This window comes from Delphinus delphis, chromosome 14 (assembly GCF_949987515.2).
Source record: "Delphinus delphis chromosome 14, mDelDel1.2, whole genome shotgun sequence".
Lineage (NCBI taxonomy): Eukaryota > Metazoa > Chordata > Mammalia > Artiodactyla > Delphinidae > Delphinus > Delphinus delphis.
In genome coordinates, this window is record NC_082696.1 from 1,920,977 (window position 1) to 1,940,226 (window position 19,250).

The 19,250-nt window shown below is 52.2% G+C and overlaps 1 protein-coding gene across 12 annotated transcripts in view; it reads right to left on the reverse strand.

Annotated features, from left to right (window-relative positions):
- Positions 1-3,937: 3,937 nt before the first annotated feature.
- The window catches only part of AFDN (afadin, adherens junction formation factor), a 138,756-nt gene continuing 123,443 nt past the window's right edge, over positions 3,938-19,250 (reverse strand). For 9 of the 12 annotated variants that reach the window (XM_060029640.1, XM_060029638.1, XM_060029644.1 and 6 more), the window contains 4 exons: positions 13,216-13,329; positions 9,946-10,219; positions 6,706-6,790; positions 3,938-5,883 (listed from right to left, as the gene is read on the reverse strand). In XM_060029640.1, the coding sequence (XP_059885623.1) occupies positions 5,730-5,883; positions 6,706-6,790; positions 9,946-10,219; positions 13,216-13,329 (627 nt within the window). In that variant the 3' untranslated portion in view covers positions 3,938-5,729. The remainder of the gene's footprint in view (positions 5,884-6,705; positions 6,791-9,945; positions 10,220-13,215; positions 13,330-19,250) is intronic. The other 3 variants (XM_060029645.1, XM_060029641.1, XM_060029637.1) reach the window with 1 other exon arrangement.

Sequence of the window (19,250 nt, forward strand, 5' to 3'; positions counted from 1 at the left end):
GTGGGATTTTGGTATAGTGATATGCCAGGAGTAACTTTATTCCGCCGGGGAGGAAAAAATACCGAGTTCTGTACAAATTTTATTTTTTGGCCGCGAGGCATGTGGGACCTTAGTTCCCTGACGAGGGATCAAACCCACGCCCCCTGCAGTGCGAGCGCGGAGTCCTAACCACTGGACCGCCAGGGAAGCCCCTGTGCAAATTTAAAACTGTCACCTTCAAAGGAGTAATAAGCCTTGAGAGTATATATTAATTTCTGGCAGATAAGTTGTCATTGTTTTGCATATTTAAGAACTTCCAAAGTCTGTGCCAGTTGTTGCCATCAACTGGTTATGCTGGAACCGTTTGCTAATGTTCTCTTAGTTTACATCAGCAGCTCAGGAAGCAACTGCACTGCAGCGTCTAGAAGTGTGAAGTCGGGCAGCCAGGACCAGCCCAGGGCTGCGGGTCCCCCTTCTGCTGACTTGCCCTGTGGGCCTCACACTGTGGCCCAGACCACCAGCCAACGGTGTGAGCTGAACTCCTGGCCTCGGTTACCCTGTGTGTCCAAAAACAATTTGCCTAATGTAACGCAAAAGCTGGATTCAGATAAACAGAGAAAACCCTTTGACGTGAAGTTATTAGTAACAGTCAACACCAGTGGCAAGCACTTAGGAGCGCCCATCCGTGTCTTAGCACGTGACCTGGTCACTGGGCTGCCCGAGCATGTCCACCTGCTTCCATCAGCACCGGTCCTTGGAGCCGGGTGACCCGCAGGCGCTCAGCATGGCCGGTCCACACCGAGACATGCTGAGTGCAAAACACACTCCGGATCGCCGGGGCTGCACGAGGAGAATGTGGAACGGCTCAGGGATCCATCCTGCACTTCTTGGATATATTGGGCAAAATAAGGTATTTCACCCATTTTCTAAGTGGCTACTAGAAAATTTAAAGTTTCCTAAGTGGTTGGCATCGTGTTTTACTGCACCCTCCTTTATCTTAGGACGCGGGAACAGGGTCACAGAGCTGAGCTGCCAGCCTCAGTGCAGAACCAGGTCCCGTCTCCCACCCAGCGCCCCGGGGCCGGGTCCTCACGGCTCCCTCGCCCCACACTCGCGTCTTTGTGCTGCAGCCGGTGCCGACGGGGAGGCGCCTCGGTCCCCGTGGGCGCACAGCTCACGGCGTCGTCAAGGCGATGACCAGGCAGTGACGGCCTGTCACGTGACGGATGGCAGGCAGCGGTCGTGAGCAGCGTGGACCAAGCACAGACACTTCTGTGTGTCTCCTGGCTCCACCGACAGAGGGACACTCTCCTCGATGTGGGGAGCGGGGGTAAGTCCGATCCAGCTCCTGCTGTCTGTGCAGCGACACTCCATCGCCCGAGCCCCCCCACCGTCCCCGCTGCATCTGGATCTGAGCCCCGGCTGCACGGTCACCCCTGTGCTGCAGCGGCTCCGGAGCAAAATGCTTCCACCGCTGCCTGGCGCCGCTACGTGGTATCACCGGCCCGAGGGGTCTGCTCCCCGCCGCCAGCCCCGCCGGGGGGCGTCTCTCTGCTACTGGGGCCAGACTCCGTCGGTGCCGTCCCTGCCGGGTGCCAACCGGCAAAGTGCCCGCGAGACGGAGGCTCCGTCCTGGCCACCCGAGGGTGGGACCCCCGTCCACAGGCCACTCTTCCTCCTGAGTTCCTGGCGTTGACTGGACTCCACTAGTGTCTTTGGTTGCCACAGGAGATGGGGACCCTGAGAGGAGACCTGAGTGGACGATTCAGGGGGAAGTCAAGCGGCACCCAGTTTCTTCTGAGCCATCACTTTAATTGTATTAAAGATCAATTAAACAACTGGAAAGAATGAGCAAGAAACACCACAAACGGCCCGAGAGACGGGTTCACTGAAATACGTCAAACTCTACGTCCCAAGATTGGGAGGCTTTGGGACAGTTTCCATGACTGTCAGTATCTTCAAGTACTCGAGTAACGACAGGTAAAGAACAGAAATCAGGGCGGCCGACACGGAGGCCCCGATCCCCGGCTACGCCTCACTCCTTGTCCTGGACACGCCGCGCGGAGCGTGTCACACCTGCTCAACTCAGGCTGTCCCAGTGTTTGGGCCCATCCCCATGGAAGAAAAACGTGGGGGAGACAGGACTTCTTCCAGGCTGCACAATTAACCTAGTGTTTTTCAGGTCTCTCCTTTCTTTGCTGCTAGATTACTTAACGTTTCATACTATGTTTTAAAAATCCCAGTTTGAAGCTGGAACCATTGTCACCAGTTTAGATTTAGGCCATTTGCACCTGTCTTCTCCATAAAGAATAAAATACAAGCTTGACAAGAGCAGTGAAAAATGACGCTTAACCCACCGACGACACGTGACGATACCGCTGTGGCCCTGCAGACACGCTGCCCACGCTCCCCGGTGGTACCTCCACGGACTCTGCCGACTTACCCCCGGACCTCAGCCGTGCCCCCGCCCCCGGCCCCTCCTCTTTCCCACCTCCATCAGCAGCCCATCGTCCACTTGGGTCATTCAAGCTGGAAACCCGCTGTGGGCAAGCCCCAGACGTGCGTGGTCCCCGTCACCCCACAGACGCCGCCTGCCCTTTCTCCCCACGGCGGCCAGAGCCGCCCTCAGGAGGGCGCTGGCTTCCTCCCTCACCTGCTCAGAGCCAGCAGGAAGCTGCGTGTCCAGCCCGCGCCCCCTGGCCCCCTGGCACCGCTCCGCCTGGGCTCGGGCGCCCTGGCCCGTTGCTCTGAGGGCAGCAGCCTTGCCTCAGTTTCCCCTTCTGCCTGTAACAGTCTTGTCTCCCAAAGGGAGGGCTGTTTTCTCAGTCTACCATCTCCGTGATTTCAACTGGGTCCTTCTAGTAAACCACCTAAGTGCCCTGGACATCTTCTTCATGCAAATTCATAGTTACTATGTTTATGTAAATGAACCAGGTATTTCTGTCGTCCAAGACCTGCTTTGGGACACCCGGGTGACCAGCGACTCACAGGTAGGCACTCATAAGGCGTATTTGTTGCTTTTATATCCCGACTTCAAGTCGAATACATATCTCTGGGGTTACATGACTTCTCTGAATAAACCGCGTGAATATAGGCATGAGAACTGGTCACTTTTTGTACCTATCTCCCTTCTGCAAGCCATTCCACCTCACTTTTGCCAGGGCCTGATGTTACCCTAAATGTGTGACTAAACCTTTGAAATCAGCTTCCACAGGCAAAGCAGAGGAATCCACTGTCCCCCGGCCACACTGGAAAGCTGTCTGGTGCTCGCTGGCCCAGCGGACAGACCCCTGGGGTGCAGAGTCATTACTGCCAGTAAAAGCAGCAGAACCGTGGCCCCGGAAGGAAACGGAATCAGTATTAACACCGTCTCTTTTAATTAAGTTTTCGTCCTCCCGACTTCAAGTACCTTTTTGGGCCTTAAAATACACTAAAAGTGAACACTTACAGTCCCAACATGTTAACAGCCGGTGCTACGAGAAGGTCTCCTGAGTTTCTACCACCGAGATGCCCCTTCCTTTGGGAAAGTCTTTCCTGAAACCCGACAGCCCCGCTCAGAGGCCATGGTGAAGGTGGATGGGACAGGCAGGCGACCACGAGCCCCCGGTGGGCGGGCCCTTGCCCTCAAGCACGTGGCACAGGCATCCGGTTCACACACACGGGCAACGGTGGGACGGCGTAACCGAGCAGCAGCCTCGGTGCCCAGCAGGACAGAGCAGCCGAGGCGCAAGGCGAGTCCTGGACGCCCGCAGGCTGGGCACTGGAGCCGCGGCCAAGGGGACCTGGACCCTCCATCCGTCCGTCTGTGCGATCGGGATGGAGAACGTCCGCCCGACTGACACGGGACGGGACTGATGCCCGGTGGACGGATGAGTGGACGGGAGTGGGAGACGGGAGGGGGACTGATAGCACAAAGGCAATCTTTTCAGCACTGTCAAAATCATAGCAAATACACTTAAATACATACAAAGTTTATTAAAAATAGGTTGCCAATGAAATACAGTAGAAATGGAAAACTACAGCAGTTCTGATGTCTTCTCCATAGTAATGCACAGTTATGACACGCACTTCTACACATATTCACATTTGACCTAATCGTCCAAGGACGGCCAAATCCACGTGTACGAGTTTACAACCACACATACCGATATCCCTGCGTGTAAATATTTACATGTACTTGCATGTACTTAGGTGTATTTGTTGTTTTTCTATATATTAACAGAATCATAGTTCACCTGCATCTTTTTCTTTAAAGAAGGCGTGGATTTAGTCCCCATAAGGCTGCCAGTGCTCTCAAGACGTCTGGGAGGAGCAAGCATGCAAATCCTTCATAAACACTTAGAACCACTTTACTCTCTTACGTAACAAGGGAGCTGGTAAAGCACACTTCCAGGGAAGAACCTGACAGACACAGAAACTATTTACACTCGCGTTTCAATGACTTGCCGTATAGCTCTCGTGAAAGTGTGCGTATGCTCCTAACACGCCGCCTGGCAAGAGAACAACGTGGTGCAGAAGAACCATCGAGACCCACAGCGGGGCTCGTCAAATAGAACATCTGCTCTTAGTCACAAAGTAATTTACTGCTTGAACATCACATAATGTAAAACAAAGTGAGGTCCGTTTCCCCAACACCAGCCACGTATTCACAGCTGCAGCAGTGACAGTGGTAACTAATAATTCCATACATGAACATTAAATAACTCTATCAGAATGTAAACGAAGAGCCTGAACCGCCATACGAACTTCTCTTACAGTGTTTAAGTTACAGACGCCAAGTGCGATCGAGCCCCCTCCTCTCCCTGGCAGCAGATCCATGTAAATCCAGTCCTTTCTCAAATTTTCAGTTTCCGAGTTGTGCTCAAGTGTCACCTACTAAGCTCTCACTCTTCTTAGATATTTTTGTTCCTATTCATGTCAACACTGTTCCGTAAAGATGTCCTCTTTTATAGATTCCCTTGGAATATTTCAAACAGTTAACTTTCTAACGTAACCGCCACCTTCAAAGTCACCGATGACTTACTGGTATAATAATCATCTGATATTTATAAAAATAAAATTTCCTAAGCTTAAATCCTCAAAGTTTTCTTCTTGGAGAAACCTGTTTTAATCAAATACTAGAGCTGAGCCGGAGGGCTGTCCCTGTAGGGCGCAGAATGGGGCATCTTACTTGGAGGACGCTTGGGTCTGGGCTGCTTCCTGGCTGCAGGGACAGGAGGACGCCAGCCGTGGACTCCTCAGCACACAAGCGCGTCTCCGCGTGGTCCCTCCTGGAAGGTGAAACCTGACTCTCCTGCAAAAGAGACTGCAGCTGCCGCTACACAGTGCAAACGACAGCCTGGGGAGTTCAAGCTTCTCTGTCTGATAAGCAAACATAAGGTTTCAGAAAAAGAACAGAAATAGGATTTCTTCGTGCTCCCTGGGGGAAGACAGGGGAGAAGAAGCATCTCATTATCCTCTGCTGCCCTTCATTCTGCCCCCTTTCAGGCCCAGGCTCTAAAAGAGAAACTAAGAGAAAAAGTTATCTTCGTGGGCGTCAGATAATGAAGAAAGCAGACAGGGTCTAAATTGCAGAAATGACACTCTCTTGGTAAAATAAAATGGAATTTCTTAGCGCTGGAACGCTTCCAAATGCCAACGCTTCTAGAAACAGGAATCACCAGTGGCTTGGGAAGGTGGCCCGCCCCATCCTCCGGGCAGGCGCAGCCCGGAAGCACAGCGAGAGGCCTGGGCTGGACACAGGGCCGTCCTCACTTCGTGTTCAGCTCGTTCTCCAGCTCCGTTAATTTGCGAGAGGCTTTCACTTTGTTGGAGACGTCGTGGCCTTGGGAGAAGAGGCGCTGGCGCTCTCTGAACGTCAGGTTTTCAGGGGCTCCAGGACCCCCAGCTACATCCGCGTCTTGGCTGCATTGGAAGGAAATGCAAAGGGTTACTCTTCAAAATAGAAACAACTCGTCAACGAGTAGCTAAGTTTACATAATGCGCAATTAAGTAAAAGTTAGAACAAAGACTCATTCTTTGTTAAATTTTCTCATACTCCTGCCTGTGGGCTGTATTTAAACCCGTGTAGAAAAAGGGCAAAATGTTCTCCTTACTAAAATGTTAACTTTCTCCAGTCACACCCAACTCTCAAAAGGCCAGCAACTTCAGTTTCAGCAAGCAGATGCTGCTCAGTAGTTGAGGTGAACTAAAGAGGGTCGTTTTCAAACCCAGCATTTTAATGAATCCTACATGTATCCGAGAGGCATCTATCAACATACTAACTTCATAAAAAGTTACAGTAAGATGCTAAAGGTTTTCTGGATTAGTTCAACGTCAATGACTTAAGAACTGTTTGGGCATCCGCCGTTCTGACTAAAACCTAGTTGAGGACGTTCGCTGAAGCCTGAGGGGGCGGCCTTTCGCGGTCCATCAGGACACCTGGGCTTTTTGCCCTGGACTCTGCGACCTTCTTTGGTGGAAGCGAACAGCAATGTGTCCAGCTGCTTCTAAAGTTCTGACCAGAAAGCCTGGTACCTACGCACCGCCTGAAGCAGAACTATGTTAGCAACACAAGATAGAACAAGCCTCTGTGCCCACACAGTTCTGTACAATGAGAAACACCTGAGCTGACCACGAAGCCTGACATTTCAGCCCAGCCTCAGAAACGGTGGTGCAAGAAAAAAGTCCTTGAGGACGAGACACTCGTCCAGCACAAGTTCAGTTCTAGCAAGTTCTAGCAAATACCTTTTAGACAGTTTCTCTCTCGGATCGCGATAAACGTCATGGGCCCCGATCAGTGTTCCAGCAGATCCCACGTAAGAGTTTGGTCCTTTCCCATAAAAGGAAAAGTCAAAGTTAAAGTACTTGCATTAGTTCCCAAACTTCACTCATGATGACGATGCAGTGCTCATGACGTCTTTAAGTCCTGAATAAAGCAGCCAAAGGCTCTTCAAATCAGTAAAAGATCCAACAACTGGACATTCACATCCCTCGGTGGCCTGAGCAACCCAGTCAGGACCCTCACAAGGCGCTAAGTGCCTGGCCTGCTGCCTTTTACTATTAGAGAGGAAACCAGCATAAGTCTCAGGGGCTAACAGCCGGAAAGTTCAAATCAGGTAAAATGTGTAAGTATCATGAATTCACGATAAAAGTCCACAGAAGACTGACTCAAGTGGGGAGACGGCAACATTTTTCAGACACTCCTGACACGAAGAATTTTCTTACAAAATCACCAACAGCAAACGTAACCCGAAGATGAAGAAGTAATGCTCCTCTTTTCAGGACAGCTACTGAATTGTTCCCCCACAAAATAAATGGCTAGAATTCTTAAAACTTTTGGAAAAAATGAGGTACCAAAACCCCCTAACGTTTGATACTAACGCTGTGTATACAAAATCACTGACAAGACAAAAAGGAGACCTGGATCAGCACGGGGTGGCCGTCAAGACACCTGCCCGGCCCGGCCGGTAACTGTGGGCGAGTGACGTGGGCCGGCCTGGTACCAGCACCACATGCTCGTCTACTGCAAAGGGCTGCTGAGGATCAAAAGGGAAGATGCACGTAAAAAGCTTCGGACGCATCCGAATGTAGGTAATAGTGCCGCTAAGGATGTACGATTAAATCGGCGCTAAGGTACTTCTGCTAACGGTTAACAGCAGCAAGAAAATTTCACACTTTGAAAAATCTTTTGCTTATAACCTAGGGTGAAGGAATAAACGCTCAAAGTACTCAGCAAACACTGACAGTGTCGTGCACTGGGTTAAACAGGCCACAAAACTATCACAATATTTCAACACTAAAATTATCCTTTTCAGACAGGTTGCACAAAAATGAATGCTTATGTTTCTTTCTTCCCTTTATAAAAGGAGCGTGTGACGTGCAGCCATGTCTGATACGTCCAAGACGGAGCTCAGTCACTTCTGACGGGTCCCTGCACGCACCGCATCTTCCCTCACGAGTTAGCGCAGGCCACCGGATCGTGGCCCGGGAAGTCACCCTCCGCCAAGACTCAAAAGATTAAAGAGAAACACATCTCTAACTTAAAGTAATCTGTTCCGGGCCTTTAGATAAATTATTTGCAGAGTGGAAAGCTTTCAATTTTAATTCTATATTTTTCCTTCATTTTGCCTTAAAAACGTTGTGTTTTATCTTTTGAGCTTTAAGAATACTTGCTTCTTCCCACTGGTAAAAATCAGTTCTTGAAAAATTTCAGAATTTTTAATCAGAATATCGAACAGTTTCGGCTGACTATATATGAAGTAACACTATACATTCTTTTTTTTTGCGGTACGCGGGCCTCTCACTGTTGTGGCCTCTCCCGCTGCGGAGCACAGGCTCTGGACGCACAGGCTCAGCGGCCATGGCTCATGGGCCCAGCCGCTCCGCGGCATGTGGGATCTTCCCGGAACGGGGCACGAACCCGTGTCCCCTGCATCGGCAGGCGGACTCTCAACCACTGCGCCACCAGGGAAGCCCAACACTACACATTCTTCAAATCATTTTCAAAGAGCTTTAGTGAAGAACATTTTTTAACACGTTGCTATGCTAAAATTTGACATCATCCATTCCAATCCGTACCCTAACCCTACTCCTCACAGCATCAGGGGAAGAACCGAGTCCAGGCCACAGAGGCTCATGGCAGAGGGGGGAGCTGAACAGGGTGAGACAGTGGGGGAGCTGGCGGACACGAGGGCAGAACGCAGACAGCTCTGCACTTTACGAGGAATCTTCAAGAAGCAGGAGCGACCAGACGCAGGGTGTAACCTGCTCCCATGCGGTACTTTTAGTGTGAAGTGGAAGGGTTAGTGATGTGACTGAAAGCCCAGATAGCTAGAAGTGACTCCGCACTACAATATCCCTCACCAAACCTATTTATCTGTGTCACGACACTCACAAAACAGCTAAGGTTCAGCCTGTAATCTGATGGCATCTTGCTTCAAAAATTGCTATTATCACACAGGTCTTTCAAGGTACCACATTCTAGATATTTGCAACAGAAATTTTACAAAAAGATTTAACGCTGGCTTCTAAGTGACTCGACCTAAGGATTATCTACTAAACCTTCCAAGTGAATCAGAGCTCTGACTCAGATGGCAAGAAAGATTCTAGTAAAACTCGTTTACCTACGAGTCACGGTTACTTCAGTTTGACTATTCAGTTCTTTTAGAACTGCCGGGAGCCCGATGCACGGACTCTGCAGAACCGAGAAGACTCAGTTAGAGCACGTTCACCGCCAGCCTCCCAATGTTTAAAGTGGCCAGACCAGGCTGAAGCCTGAATCTTGATAACGCACAGCTGTGCTTTCAATCTAGCTTTCAGCCCTGTCTCCAAAGCTGATTAGGAACACGGGCCTGCAGCGCCCGTGGGTGTGCTCTGCGGTCCACGGAGGGTCACGGCCAGAGGCAGCCGCACGCCGCCTGGGCCTGGCCAGCAGGGCCGGGACGTATGAGCGTGGGAGGGACAGGGAGGGACGGGGCCGGCTCGGGCAGGGGTCGCTTCACACCCACCCCGACAGGGCGGCTCAGCCGGCAACACGAAGTTCTGCGTGTGCTAAACAGCTGGAAGTACACAGGGGCCGACGGCACTAGCGACAGGAAGAAATTTAACTGTGGACACCGAGATGCTCGAGCGCGCACCCACTTATTGAGGTAGGGGACGCAGGCCGGGACCAACAGCGCTTCAAGCGATTAGGGGGACGGAGGAGGGCTGCCGCTGCCGGCTGACTGCGGAAACGGGACGGTTTCCAGTGCGGAGATCACTGCTGGCGCCCTGAGAGGGCCTGCCCCAGAGCAGGAACGCCGGCCTTCCGGCTGCGGTGGAGCAGGGAGAGGCCCGCTCCACGGCGGGCAGAGCGGAGGGGCTGCCGGACAGACGGCAGAAGCTCGGCTTGGTGGCAGGGGCGGGGGGTGGGATGGAGAGGAAGACGCCACCGCAGGCCGGCGCCGCGGCGGGGGGGAGGGCCTGGCGTGGGAGGCGCATCCTGACCTGCCGGGCCGCCGTCCTCGTCGTCGTCCTCCTCGGTGTAAGCCACGAGCTTGGCGGTGTACAGGGAGTCGGGGGAGAGCACCTGCGCCTGCAGGTAGGAGGCGGTGCGCTGGGGCGGCGGCGGGGGCGCGGGGGCCGAGGGCTCGTAGCCCCGCGGGAGCGGAGGGCGGCCCAGGCCCAGCTCCTCGGGCTCCAGCAGCTGGCGCTCGGCCTCGTCGTGCTGTCGGCGGCGCTCGGCCTCCAGGCGGCTGTAATACCCCTCCTCCTGTCGCCTCTGTGGCAGTGGACAGAAGCGTGAGGTCAGCGGGCAGGAAGGGACGGGCCTGCCCCGGGTCCCCCAGCACCACGGCGGATGGACCCGGACACCGTCTTCCCTTGGGACTCGGTCTCCGACGCCAGACCGCGTGGGGACGGGGGAGGGAGGAATGAAGGAGCTGTCAGGGCCCCAGCCCCAGGTACCACGTGGCTGTCCCATCCCCAGCCGCTTCTCTCTCTCCTTCTGTTGCAGGTGGGACAGTAACTTACCTGTCACTCCTGACTTTAAAGACACAGGCACCCCAAAGCTAGGCTGCACCTGCCTTTCTAGAGCTGGCACTCCCCGAAGTGCAGCCCTGTGTGCTTTTCCACCGAACCCCAGTAAGCTCAGAAGAGCGGTCCTTCCTTCACAAGAAGGACGTGATTACGTCACCTGGCTGACTTCTAGGTATTCAGAGGGAAGCGACTAGGAAACCCCGAACTGTAAAAAAACATGACTCATCTTTCCAAGGTCACAACCAATACGCTTTCCACGGTTTTTAATTGGTATTTCAAATCTTAATAAACTCCCTGCCAGACAGGAAACTGAGGGAGCCAGGAAGCAAGATAGTCAAATATATTTTGACACGGACTGTACATTTTTTTCTGACATATATCTGCACAAACTACAGTTGACAGCGTTAACTTAACATTGAAAAAAGTAACAGCACAGTTTTGTTAAAGATTGACAAAAGTTTCAGAACACAAGAAACAAGTGAAGAAGAAAAGAGCTGAAAGATCAAACAGTAATCTGCCTTAACTTGAGGAATGTTCAATGTACAATGTGCACAGAACGGAAGTACAGTGGACTTTAAATTCATTCAACGGAAGGGGACCAATTTTAGGGGCCTTGCTGGCATTAGGATTAAAGTTTTTAGTCCCCATTTCACTTTGCACACTGTGTCTTCTCCCTACTCCCTCCACACCAAACACACACACACACACACACACACACACACACACACACACACACACACGAGTACACAGTGGGCAAAGCTTCACCTTCTGAGGGAGAAAACGCTAAGGACAGATGCCAGCCTCAATCCTGGCCCTGGGCCCCATTTCTCACTTCATCTTCTTACACTATGTTGAGACACCCTGAAGAAAAAACATTTTTACCTTATTTTCTACACAAAATGAGCGTTCTCTTAGAGTGGGGAATTAAATCTGGAATGACCTCCGCAGAGCTTAAGTGGAGTTGTGAGGAATCTTAGTATTATGTGAACAAAGCTCACTTGGTCACATTTTAGGGAAACCACAACATGTTCTTTCAGTTACACTAAGAGCAGGTGTACAGGCACATGAACCGAGAAGACTTCATTCTACCCAAAAGTGAACGGCACGTTTTCCTAGGACAGAGAAACCCATCAATTTTGCACATTCTCTACAAAAAATAGGTTATTCGGCTTCCTTTTATGCTGAGTGCTCAATTATAGAAGCAGCTACCCACACACAGGTGCACCTGACGTAATCGCGAGTTGTGAGAACACACACTGGAAAAAAGTCAAATAACCCAGGAATTTCCCAACGTGGAGAACACGGCCTGGCCGCCTCCCCGCGGGCACTACTCCCAGGTGGCCGAGGGCTCAGGCAGAGGTGGGACAGACAGCTGAGGGGCCCGGCCAGGAAAACACACCCTGCGAGCAGCCCCGGGACAGCAGCACGACAGACACTGTAAAACCCGGGTCTAGTGGCTCAAACTGTGGAAACCCCATTTCCTTAGATGCATTACTGACTTTGACAAGCTCGAGGGGAGCCTCACCATGAAACCCCAGACTCTGGGAACAGCGCACAAGCTCTTCAGGCACAGTTGACAGCACGATGACCGGAACGGCAAAGGCCAACAGACCGTAGACATGGCTCATTTCAGTGCAGGTGTGCCCACGTCATCTACCTGGCTCGCACTTAACCAAGTCATCCGTCATTTCCACTGTCTTACTCTCTGCCTGTCGCGTCCCCACAGACCCCATCACTACCAGAGCCCCCCAAGCTTCCTCCTGCAGGGTGCGCCGTGAGGGTGCTCGCCGGACTTTCCCCACCAGGAGCCATGACCTCAGAGCTCCCGCCTTCACAGAAGGGAAGTAACGGAAGGCCAGCTTCTCCCACACCTTGTCCAGGGACCGGCCAGCCCTGGAGAGACCCAGAAGCGAGCCCAGAGCCGCGGCGACGCGCCCACAGACGGCAGGGCCTGGAGGGCAGCATCACCAAGCGCCCATTTCTCAGGGGAGCTCGTGTGCTGTCACGTTAAAGGCAATTGAAAGGATTACCTGAATCTCAGAAACCCACATACGGAAACAAAGCAATAACTCGGGATATCTACCAGATTACACACTAAATTAAATGTCCTTGTATCGTGTTTTCTATAAGCCATTTGCTCTCTTCACCCCTGACCAGAATTAAGTCATGAAATAACCGATTTGAAACCCTTAAGGTTAACAGAGTGACTTCCTAGTTTCCTGTCCTTCCCACGGCCCGACCTCCCTGTGAACAACTGGACACTTGTCACCTTCACAGTGACGAACTGGACCCCGTCCAGCAAAGACCAGAGCCCCGAGCACACAGAGGCCCCACAGTCCACAAGCTTGAGCGACAAGACTCGGAGGAGAGGGGGTGGGGGGAGAGCCAGGAGGAGAAGGGGGAGGGGGGACAGCCCGAGGAGAAGGGGGAGGGGGGACAGCCAGGAGAAGGGGGAGGGGGGACAGCCAGGAGGCGAAGGGGGAGGGGGGACAGCCAGGAGGCGAAGCGGGAGGGGGACAGCCCGGAGGAGAAGGGGGAGGGGGACAGCCCGGAGGAGAAGGGGGAAGGGGGACAAGCAGGAGGAGAAGGGGGAGGGGGACAGCCCGGGGAAAAGGGGATGACAGCTCAGAGGACAGGGCCGGGGCCCGGCTGGCCGACCGGGCTCCAGTTTCAACGGCGGCCCCCTTGCGCGTCCCGGGCCCCTCAGCCGCGCACCCCTCGCCCTCAGAGCACCAGGACCTTTTCTTCGGCCTCGCGCCTGGCCCGCTGCTCCTCCTGCCGGGCCCGCTGCTCAGCCTCCCGGGTCCGTATCTCCTCCAGCTGCTGCTGCCGCCGCCGCTCCTCGTCCTGCAACTGAGGACAGGTCCCGTTCAGTGCGCGCCCGGAGCGTCCCAGCGCCAGACACAGGACGCGCACACGACACAAGCACACGCACGGCTGAGAACAGACACCAGGCGGAGGTCACGGCGGACACCAGAGCCCGCCACCTAACGACTCCGTCCCCACCGCTCCAGAGCTACGCTTCCATCGACTGTGGCTCAGAGGAGGAGGCATTTACCCTGGACGCTCACACGTGAAACAGCACAGTTCTTTCACTAGGACATACTCAGCTTAAGCAGCTCACGTGGGGGCAGAGAAGGCTCCAACGTACGGAGCCGTGAGACACACTGGCCCACCCCCTTCCTTCGCCCCGGTTCAGTTTCCACCGTGAAGGTCAAGAAAGACTCCGCACTCTCGCGGCCCGTGGCAGGTGACCTAGCCTCTGGATGGGGGTGGGGTGAGGCCCACGGGGCAGCAGAAGCTCCAGGGGGCCAGCGGCCGCCTCGTCTCAGGGACACGGCTTCTAGCTCTCCTCCCGCCCGTGCCCGTCCTGGCCCTTTGCCGTCCGTTCCCTCTGGGTCCCACCCCAGACGCCAAGAATTCCTGCCCAGTTCAGGGATCCCCCAAAGTCTGATTCACAGAATGTGAAGCTGAAATGTGGGAGGAACCTTACTGGAACTCTGTCCCGCTACATGTCTGTCAAGTAACTGTCCATCCTGTTCGAGCACCTTCAGTGTCTGGGGCCTACAGCCTGCCTCCCAGGACAGTGGTAACTACTAGTCCAAAAGCCTTCCTACTGTTCTAAAATTCATCCCCTCATCGCTGTCTGTCTTTCGTCCTTCAGGTTCTGCCTTTCTGACACAATACAAAACAAATTCAGTATCTGTCCTTCATACCATTCAGATACTTAAGGACACCTTCAAACACCTGAGACGCTCGGCTTTCAGCTCCTGTACCCTCCTGCTCACACTCCTCTGCACACTACAGGTCGAAAACGCCTCAGGGAGCCGTGAATTAAAAGCGCATTTGACTAGCGGAGAACAGAGTAAGAGTCTCTTTTCGCCATGTCCGTAGGCTACAGCTACTTTTGTAGTTACAGCCTAAGGTAACGGCGACTTGGAAAAGCTCGCATTCACCATTTACTTCTTCTCTGTTCCAGACCTGGGCGTGGCACAAGAGGTGACTCAAAATTTTACATTAAAGTAGCACTGAGGCCATCGAGTTCAACCTCTAACCACTGCAGGAACCCGACATAAAACCACTCAAGGTGTACTTCTGCATCTATATAATCACTAGTTACCCTATAGGTTATTCATAGCAAACCCAGAAAACGTTAACTTCTGGATCTGAACTGTTGGAGTGTATTTTTTTCCTAAACAAAAACAAAAACCGAACAACTTGACTCTTGCTTGGTTTCTGTGGAACAAAAACTGTATCTGGTGGGAAAGTAACTAACTTGTGTAATCACGCTTTTTCGTGTCAGTGAACAAAACTAAAACATCTCAGAAAAAAATTAAAATTCCCTTCTCAACTACCTCTTTAGTATACTCTAGGTATAAGCCTAGGAGGATGCTAGGGTAATTATTAGGTTTTGGAGGTTTTGTAGCAGTAGATGCTAATGATTAAGAAGCACGGAAACAGTCAGAAGTGCCCTGCTGCGTGGAAACGCAGAGGAAAGGACTTACCAGGAATCTTAGAGTCATCAGCACAAATTATGGGACACAGCATCCAAATAAAAATAACAAAATAAAAAAGCAATTGATCACATTAAACATCTACAGAAAAGTAATTTGTGGAAGAATGTAAAATTGCATGAATGCATCAGAAGTGTTTCTGTTACCCAATAAAGCAAAAACTAATTTCATTATGTTCTCTCAGTACTTTTTAGACCTAATGAAAAACAAGTTCTGAGCAAGAAAATCAGTACACACTGAATCAGCTCTTTTAAGTTAAACAGGATAATTTTAAGAAATCAGAGCAATTTCAATTCTCATAATTAAAGGTACAGAACTCTATCTTATAAATCTATCAACAGGCATTTTCTCTTAAAATCCTGACGGTGGTAAACGAGGAGCCTTTCCCTCGTGCTGTTTCACTGGTTTCTATAAAGGTAGCAAATGAACCAGTGCTGTTAGAACTAAGGCAGTTTCTTTCCACTCTTCGATAAGCTGTTTCAGGTATTTTCATTTTCAAAACACAGGCTGTTTTTGCTTTTCAAAAATATGCTGCTTTACTCAAAAAAAAAAAGAGAGAAAAGAGAACCTCTTACTTTTCCCCACATAACAGAGCCGGGTGGTACACCGAGGTGTACGGTTACGTCTCACAACAGTTAAAGAGCACTTCAACTTACGTTGGGAAGTTAATGGTTCTGAGAGCCAGTGCCTGACGGGGCCTGAACACTGTGAGGTTACATGAAATGCAGACAAGCTCGCTGTTTCACATTAAAGGAACGGAAAGTCGCATGCTATCAAAACAGTCTCGTAGGAAGTTCTACTTGGGGAAACTAGACTTGAATAGACACAGTAATCATTCTTACAGAGTGAGTCAAGACAGCCCAGACTGAAGCTACTCCAGCCAAGAACTAGGCTGGGATTCTGAAAGCAGCACGCAAGCCTGACCCGAGGCCTTGCGATACTGAGGCAGTCCGAAAAAAATAGTTAAAAAAATAGTACGTTGAGATCTGTGTATTTAGACTTTATACTTTTTTTGGGGAATCTTCCCGGACCGGGGCACGAACCCGCGTCCCCTGCGTCAGCAGGCAGACTCCCAACCACTGCGCCACCAGGGAAGCCCTATACTTTATACTTTTGTTCCACAAAAATACGGTAACTTATATCTTTAATTTCATGTTGAAATATCTGAATACAAAACGGGGCCAAAACATCCTTTACTTTTTGACATTTTCTCTGAAAAGCAACTGTAAGTCTGTTAAGCACATCACCCTTTCTCTCTGCAGGCCTTTTCTGCTTATGCTCCCACCCATTAAAAATACTCACCCTAAAACAACTTTAAGGCCCCCAGATAAAGAGGTCCCGATAGGCCACTTATTAGGACAGGACTCTGGCATCCTGTCCTAGCACACGCAGCTTCCTGCCGCGTCTCTTCTCGGGGCGGCGGGGGGGGGGGGGGGGGGGCGGAATTTCCCTCTGGAGGGAGGGCCCTCCCCATCAGCAAATGGGAAGGGCTGCCACTGGACGACACCAGCTCTCCGCCCTCCGTCAGTGGGGCTCCCTGCCCCGGGTGCAGCCGTCCCCTTCTTTGTAACTGAAGGAACATGATTCTGTCCAGAGTTCTAAGGGGAGACCTACAGGTGCAGGCCTACTCCAGCAGCAGAGACAGGTAAGAAGCGTGGCTCACAGCAGCCCAGAGCAGACATCTGACGTTCGCCTAGGGCAGCTGTTCTCCCCCTGACACAACCACAGGAACTTCGTGTTCTACTCCCAAACGCACACATGCTGGTTTGAGTATGAACTTATTTCTCCTCCTTGAATAAAACTGACGCTTCCCGAAGGTGGGCTGTGTCTACCCTCCAGCCTCAAAATCCTGGGCAGGGTCTCCCACCTGAACAGGCAGAGAACACTCTGCTGCCTTCTGAGACAGGCCCCTCCGCAGGTACAACTCTCCGTTAAGGTTCCTACTGATTCTTGCTTGAGGTTTCTACAAAGCGTCTAATTCAACTGCTTCCATACCGGAGATGCTCCGGAGGGCTACGGCCAATTTCTACATAAAGGCCAAACAAGAAGGCAGCCCACAGCGTCTCTGAAAACACCCCCTCCCTGCTCTACCCAAGGGGGAGGGATTCTTCCCGTGAGCTGTCGGGTCATCTGAGACGGAAGATGAACCACTCAACTGGCAGGAGACGAAGCTGCGACGGGCCAGCTGAGAGACTGCTGGTCTCGGAAGCGTCTCCTTGAAAGATGGTTCGCAGTAACCGTTTGATGAGCAGCAGACGTTTTCGTGAAGCACAAAGAATACTAAATATGAACCCAGAATATCCCGGTCAGGATCTCTACGCTCAGTCTACGCGACACTGGGTACTAGGCCTGCCCTTCTCGTCTGCGCACGTTGCAGTTGTCACGGACGGGAGGGCCACAGAAGCGGTCACCCAGCCGCCTAGAGCAGTGAAGGCTGAGCTCCCCTCCTGTCTGCAGGGGGCAGGACCGGCTGCCCCTCAGAGGTCAGCAGGGCCAGCAGGCGCGGCCGCAGCGCCGGGTGGGCCCGGGAGGTGTCCTGCGGGCCGGGAGACCCGGGGCGCTTCTGGAGGGGCAGGGGGCCGCTGCAGGGTCGCGGGGCTTCTGCGACCTGCCGGGCGGCGGCAGCCGTGTGCAGGAGAGTCTGCAAAGGGAGCACGGGCCCGGGCGAGCGAGCCACTGTGCAGGTGGTCAGCTTCCCAGGAAGCTGGGAATCCCTCTGCAGGGAGGGGAGAGGCGCCACGGCAACCGCAGGCTCCCCAGACTGGGCGACTGGGAGAGTCGGGCGCGCCGGGGAAGCTGCAGGTGCGGCGGACAGCAGTTCGCCGTCCCGTCCCGTATGCAAGTGCACGGGAGGCTCGGGTCCGGGAGGAGGTAGGTGAGCGCAGGGGAGGGCGGCCCTGGGCCCACGTGGGGCGACGGGCACTCAGGGACCCGGGGACCAGAGCCGCCAGGGCAGCCTCGCCACCTCTCCAGCTCTCCGAAGCTCCCATTTCTCCCACGCGTCACCATAACTATCCCGGGACAAAGCCTAAGGAAAGGCCTTACAGACCGCACGGGCGGGGCCCTGCACAAGCGGGCACACGCCTGTACCCGGTCCCCATCGTCCCCGGGGGGCCAGTGCCTAACAGCCCCCGGGACAAGGCAAGAGCTCAACCTCTGCTGGGGAATCAGCTAAGAAATGCTCGGAAACACGGTGCTTACCGCCAACATCAGCCCTCGAAATAATTGTCTTTTAAAGGAAGAAAACCCCGAACTACGCCTTTGAAATAAAAATCTTAGTGCACCCTTTACCCCTGGGTATTGTCACTCACCTGTCACCACCACGCTCCCCCCCCCCCCAACTCAGGATTCTCTTGGGGCCTCAGTCGGCGCATCTCAAAGCTGAGGCCCCAGGCTGCCTGGCCTGCACGTGTGTGACAAGGACCTGGTACCTGAAGAGACGAGTGGGACTGACTGGTGTCTCCCACCCCCTTCCATACGGACACCTTAACACACAGAGAGGCAGGGAAAGAAGCAGATACTTCTCGTCTCTGTCTCATACGGAGAAAAACACAAAGCCCAGAAAACATGCCTCTCAGTCATCGAGGAGAGATGTTTTCAAGAGAGGTTTCCCTTTGCAGTGACACTGCCATCACGCTATTTACATTGAAAAAAAAGGACGAAACAAAACGAAAAAAGGAGGGCTGTTACTTGGTGAAAAGGCCATTAGCGTCAAACCTGGATTCAGAGATTTTTTTAAAAAGTATTGTCAGATACTGGCCTTGTATCATTTAAAAGCTGACTAACAAATGTGGACTTAGAGTCAGTATCAACACACCAGAGCATGAGTGTCTGGCAGCCGCGAGAGGTACCGCCCTCAAGCACGAGGGTGCTAAATGAGCAACTCAGTTTCCCCAATATGGACATAAACGCATCACAGTTACAGCAGAATGCGGCCCCAAGTATTTTTTGGCAATGAACTGGTATAGCCGATAAACTAAACTAAAATCATGTGGTGTTATTGAAGAAAACACAGACTAAACGTTTACTGGAAATTCCTCTTTCTCTGCCAATAGACAGTTACACCCTAGACAGTTACATCTTAAGTGGCAAACAATGTCAATACCAGTTGAACTGAGCTTCTAATAGTGAATACTTAAAACGCAGTTCTAATGTAACAAGAAAAAAATAGATTACTCACTGCAAAATTTCTCATTTGCCTATGTATTTATGAGTACGTAAGAATACAGGGTACGAATTTTATGACTAAAACTGAGTAAA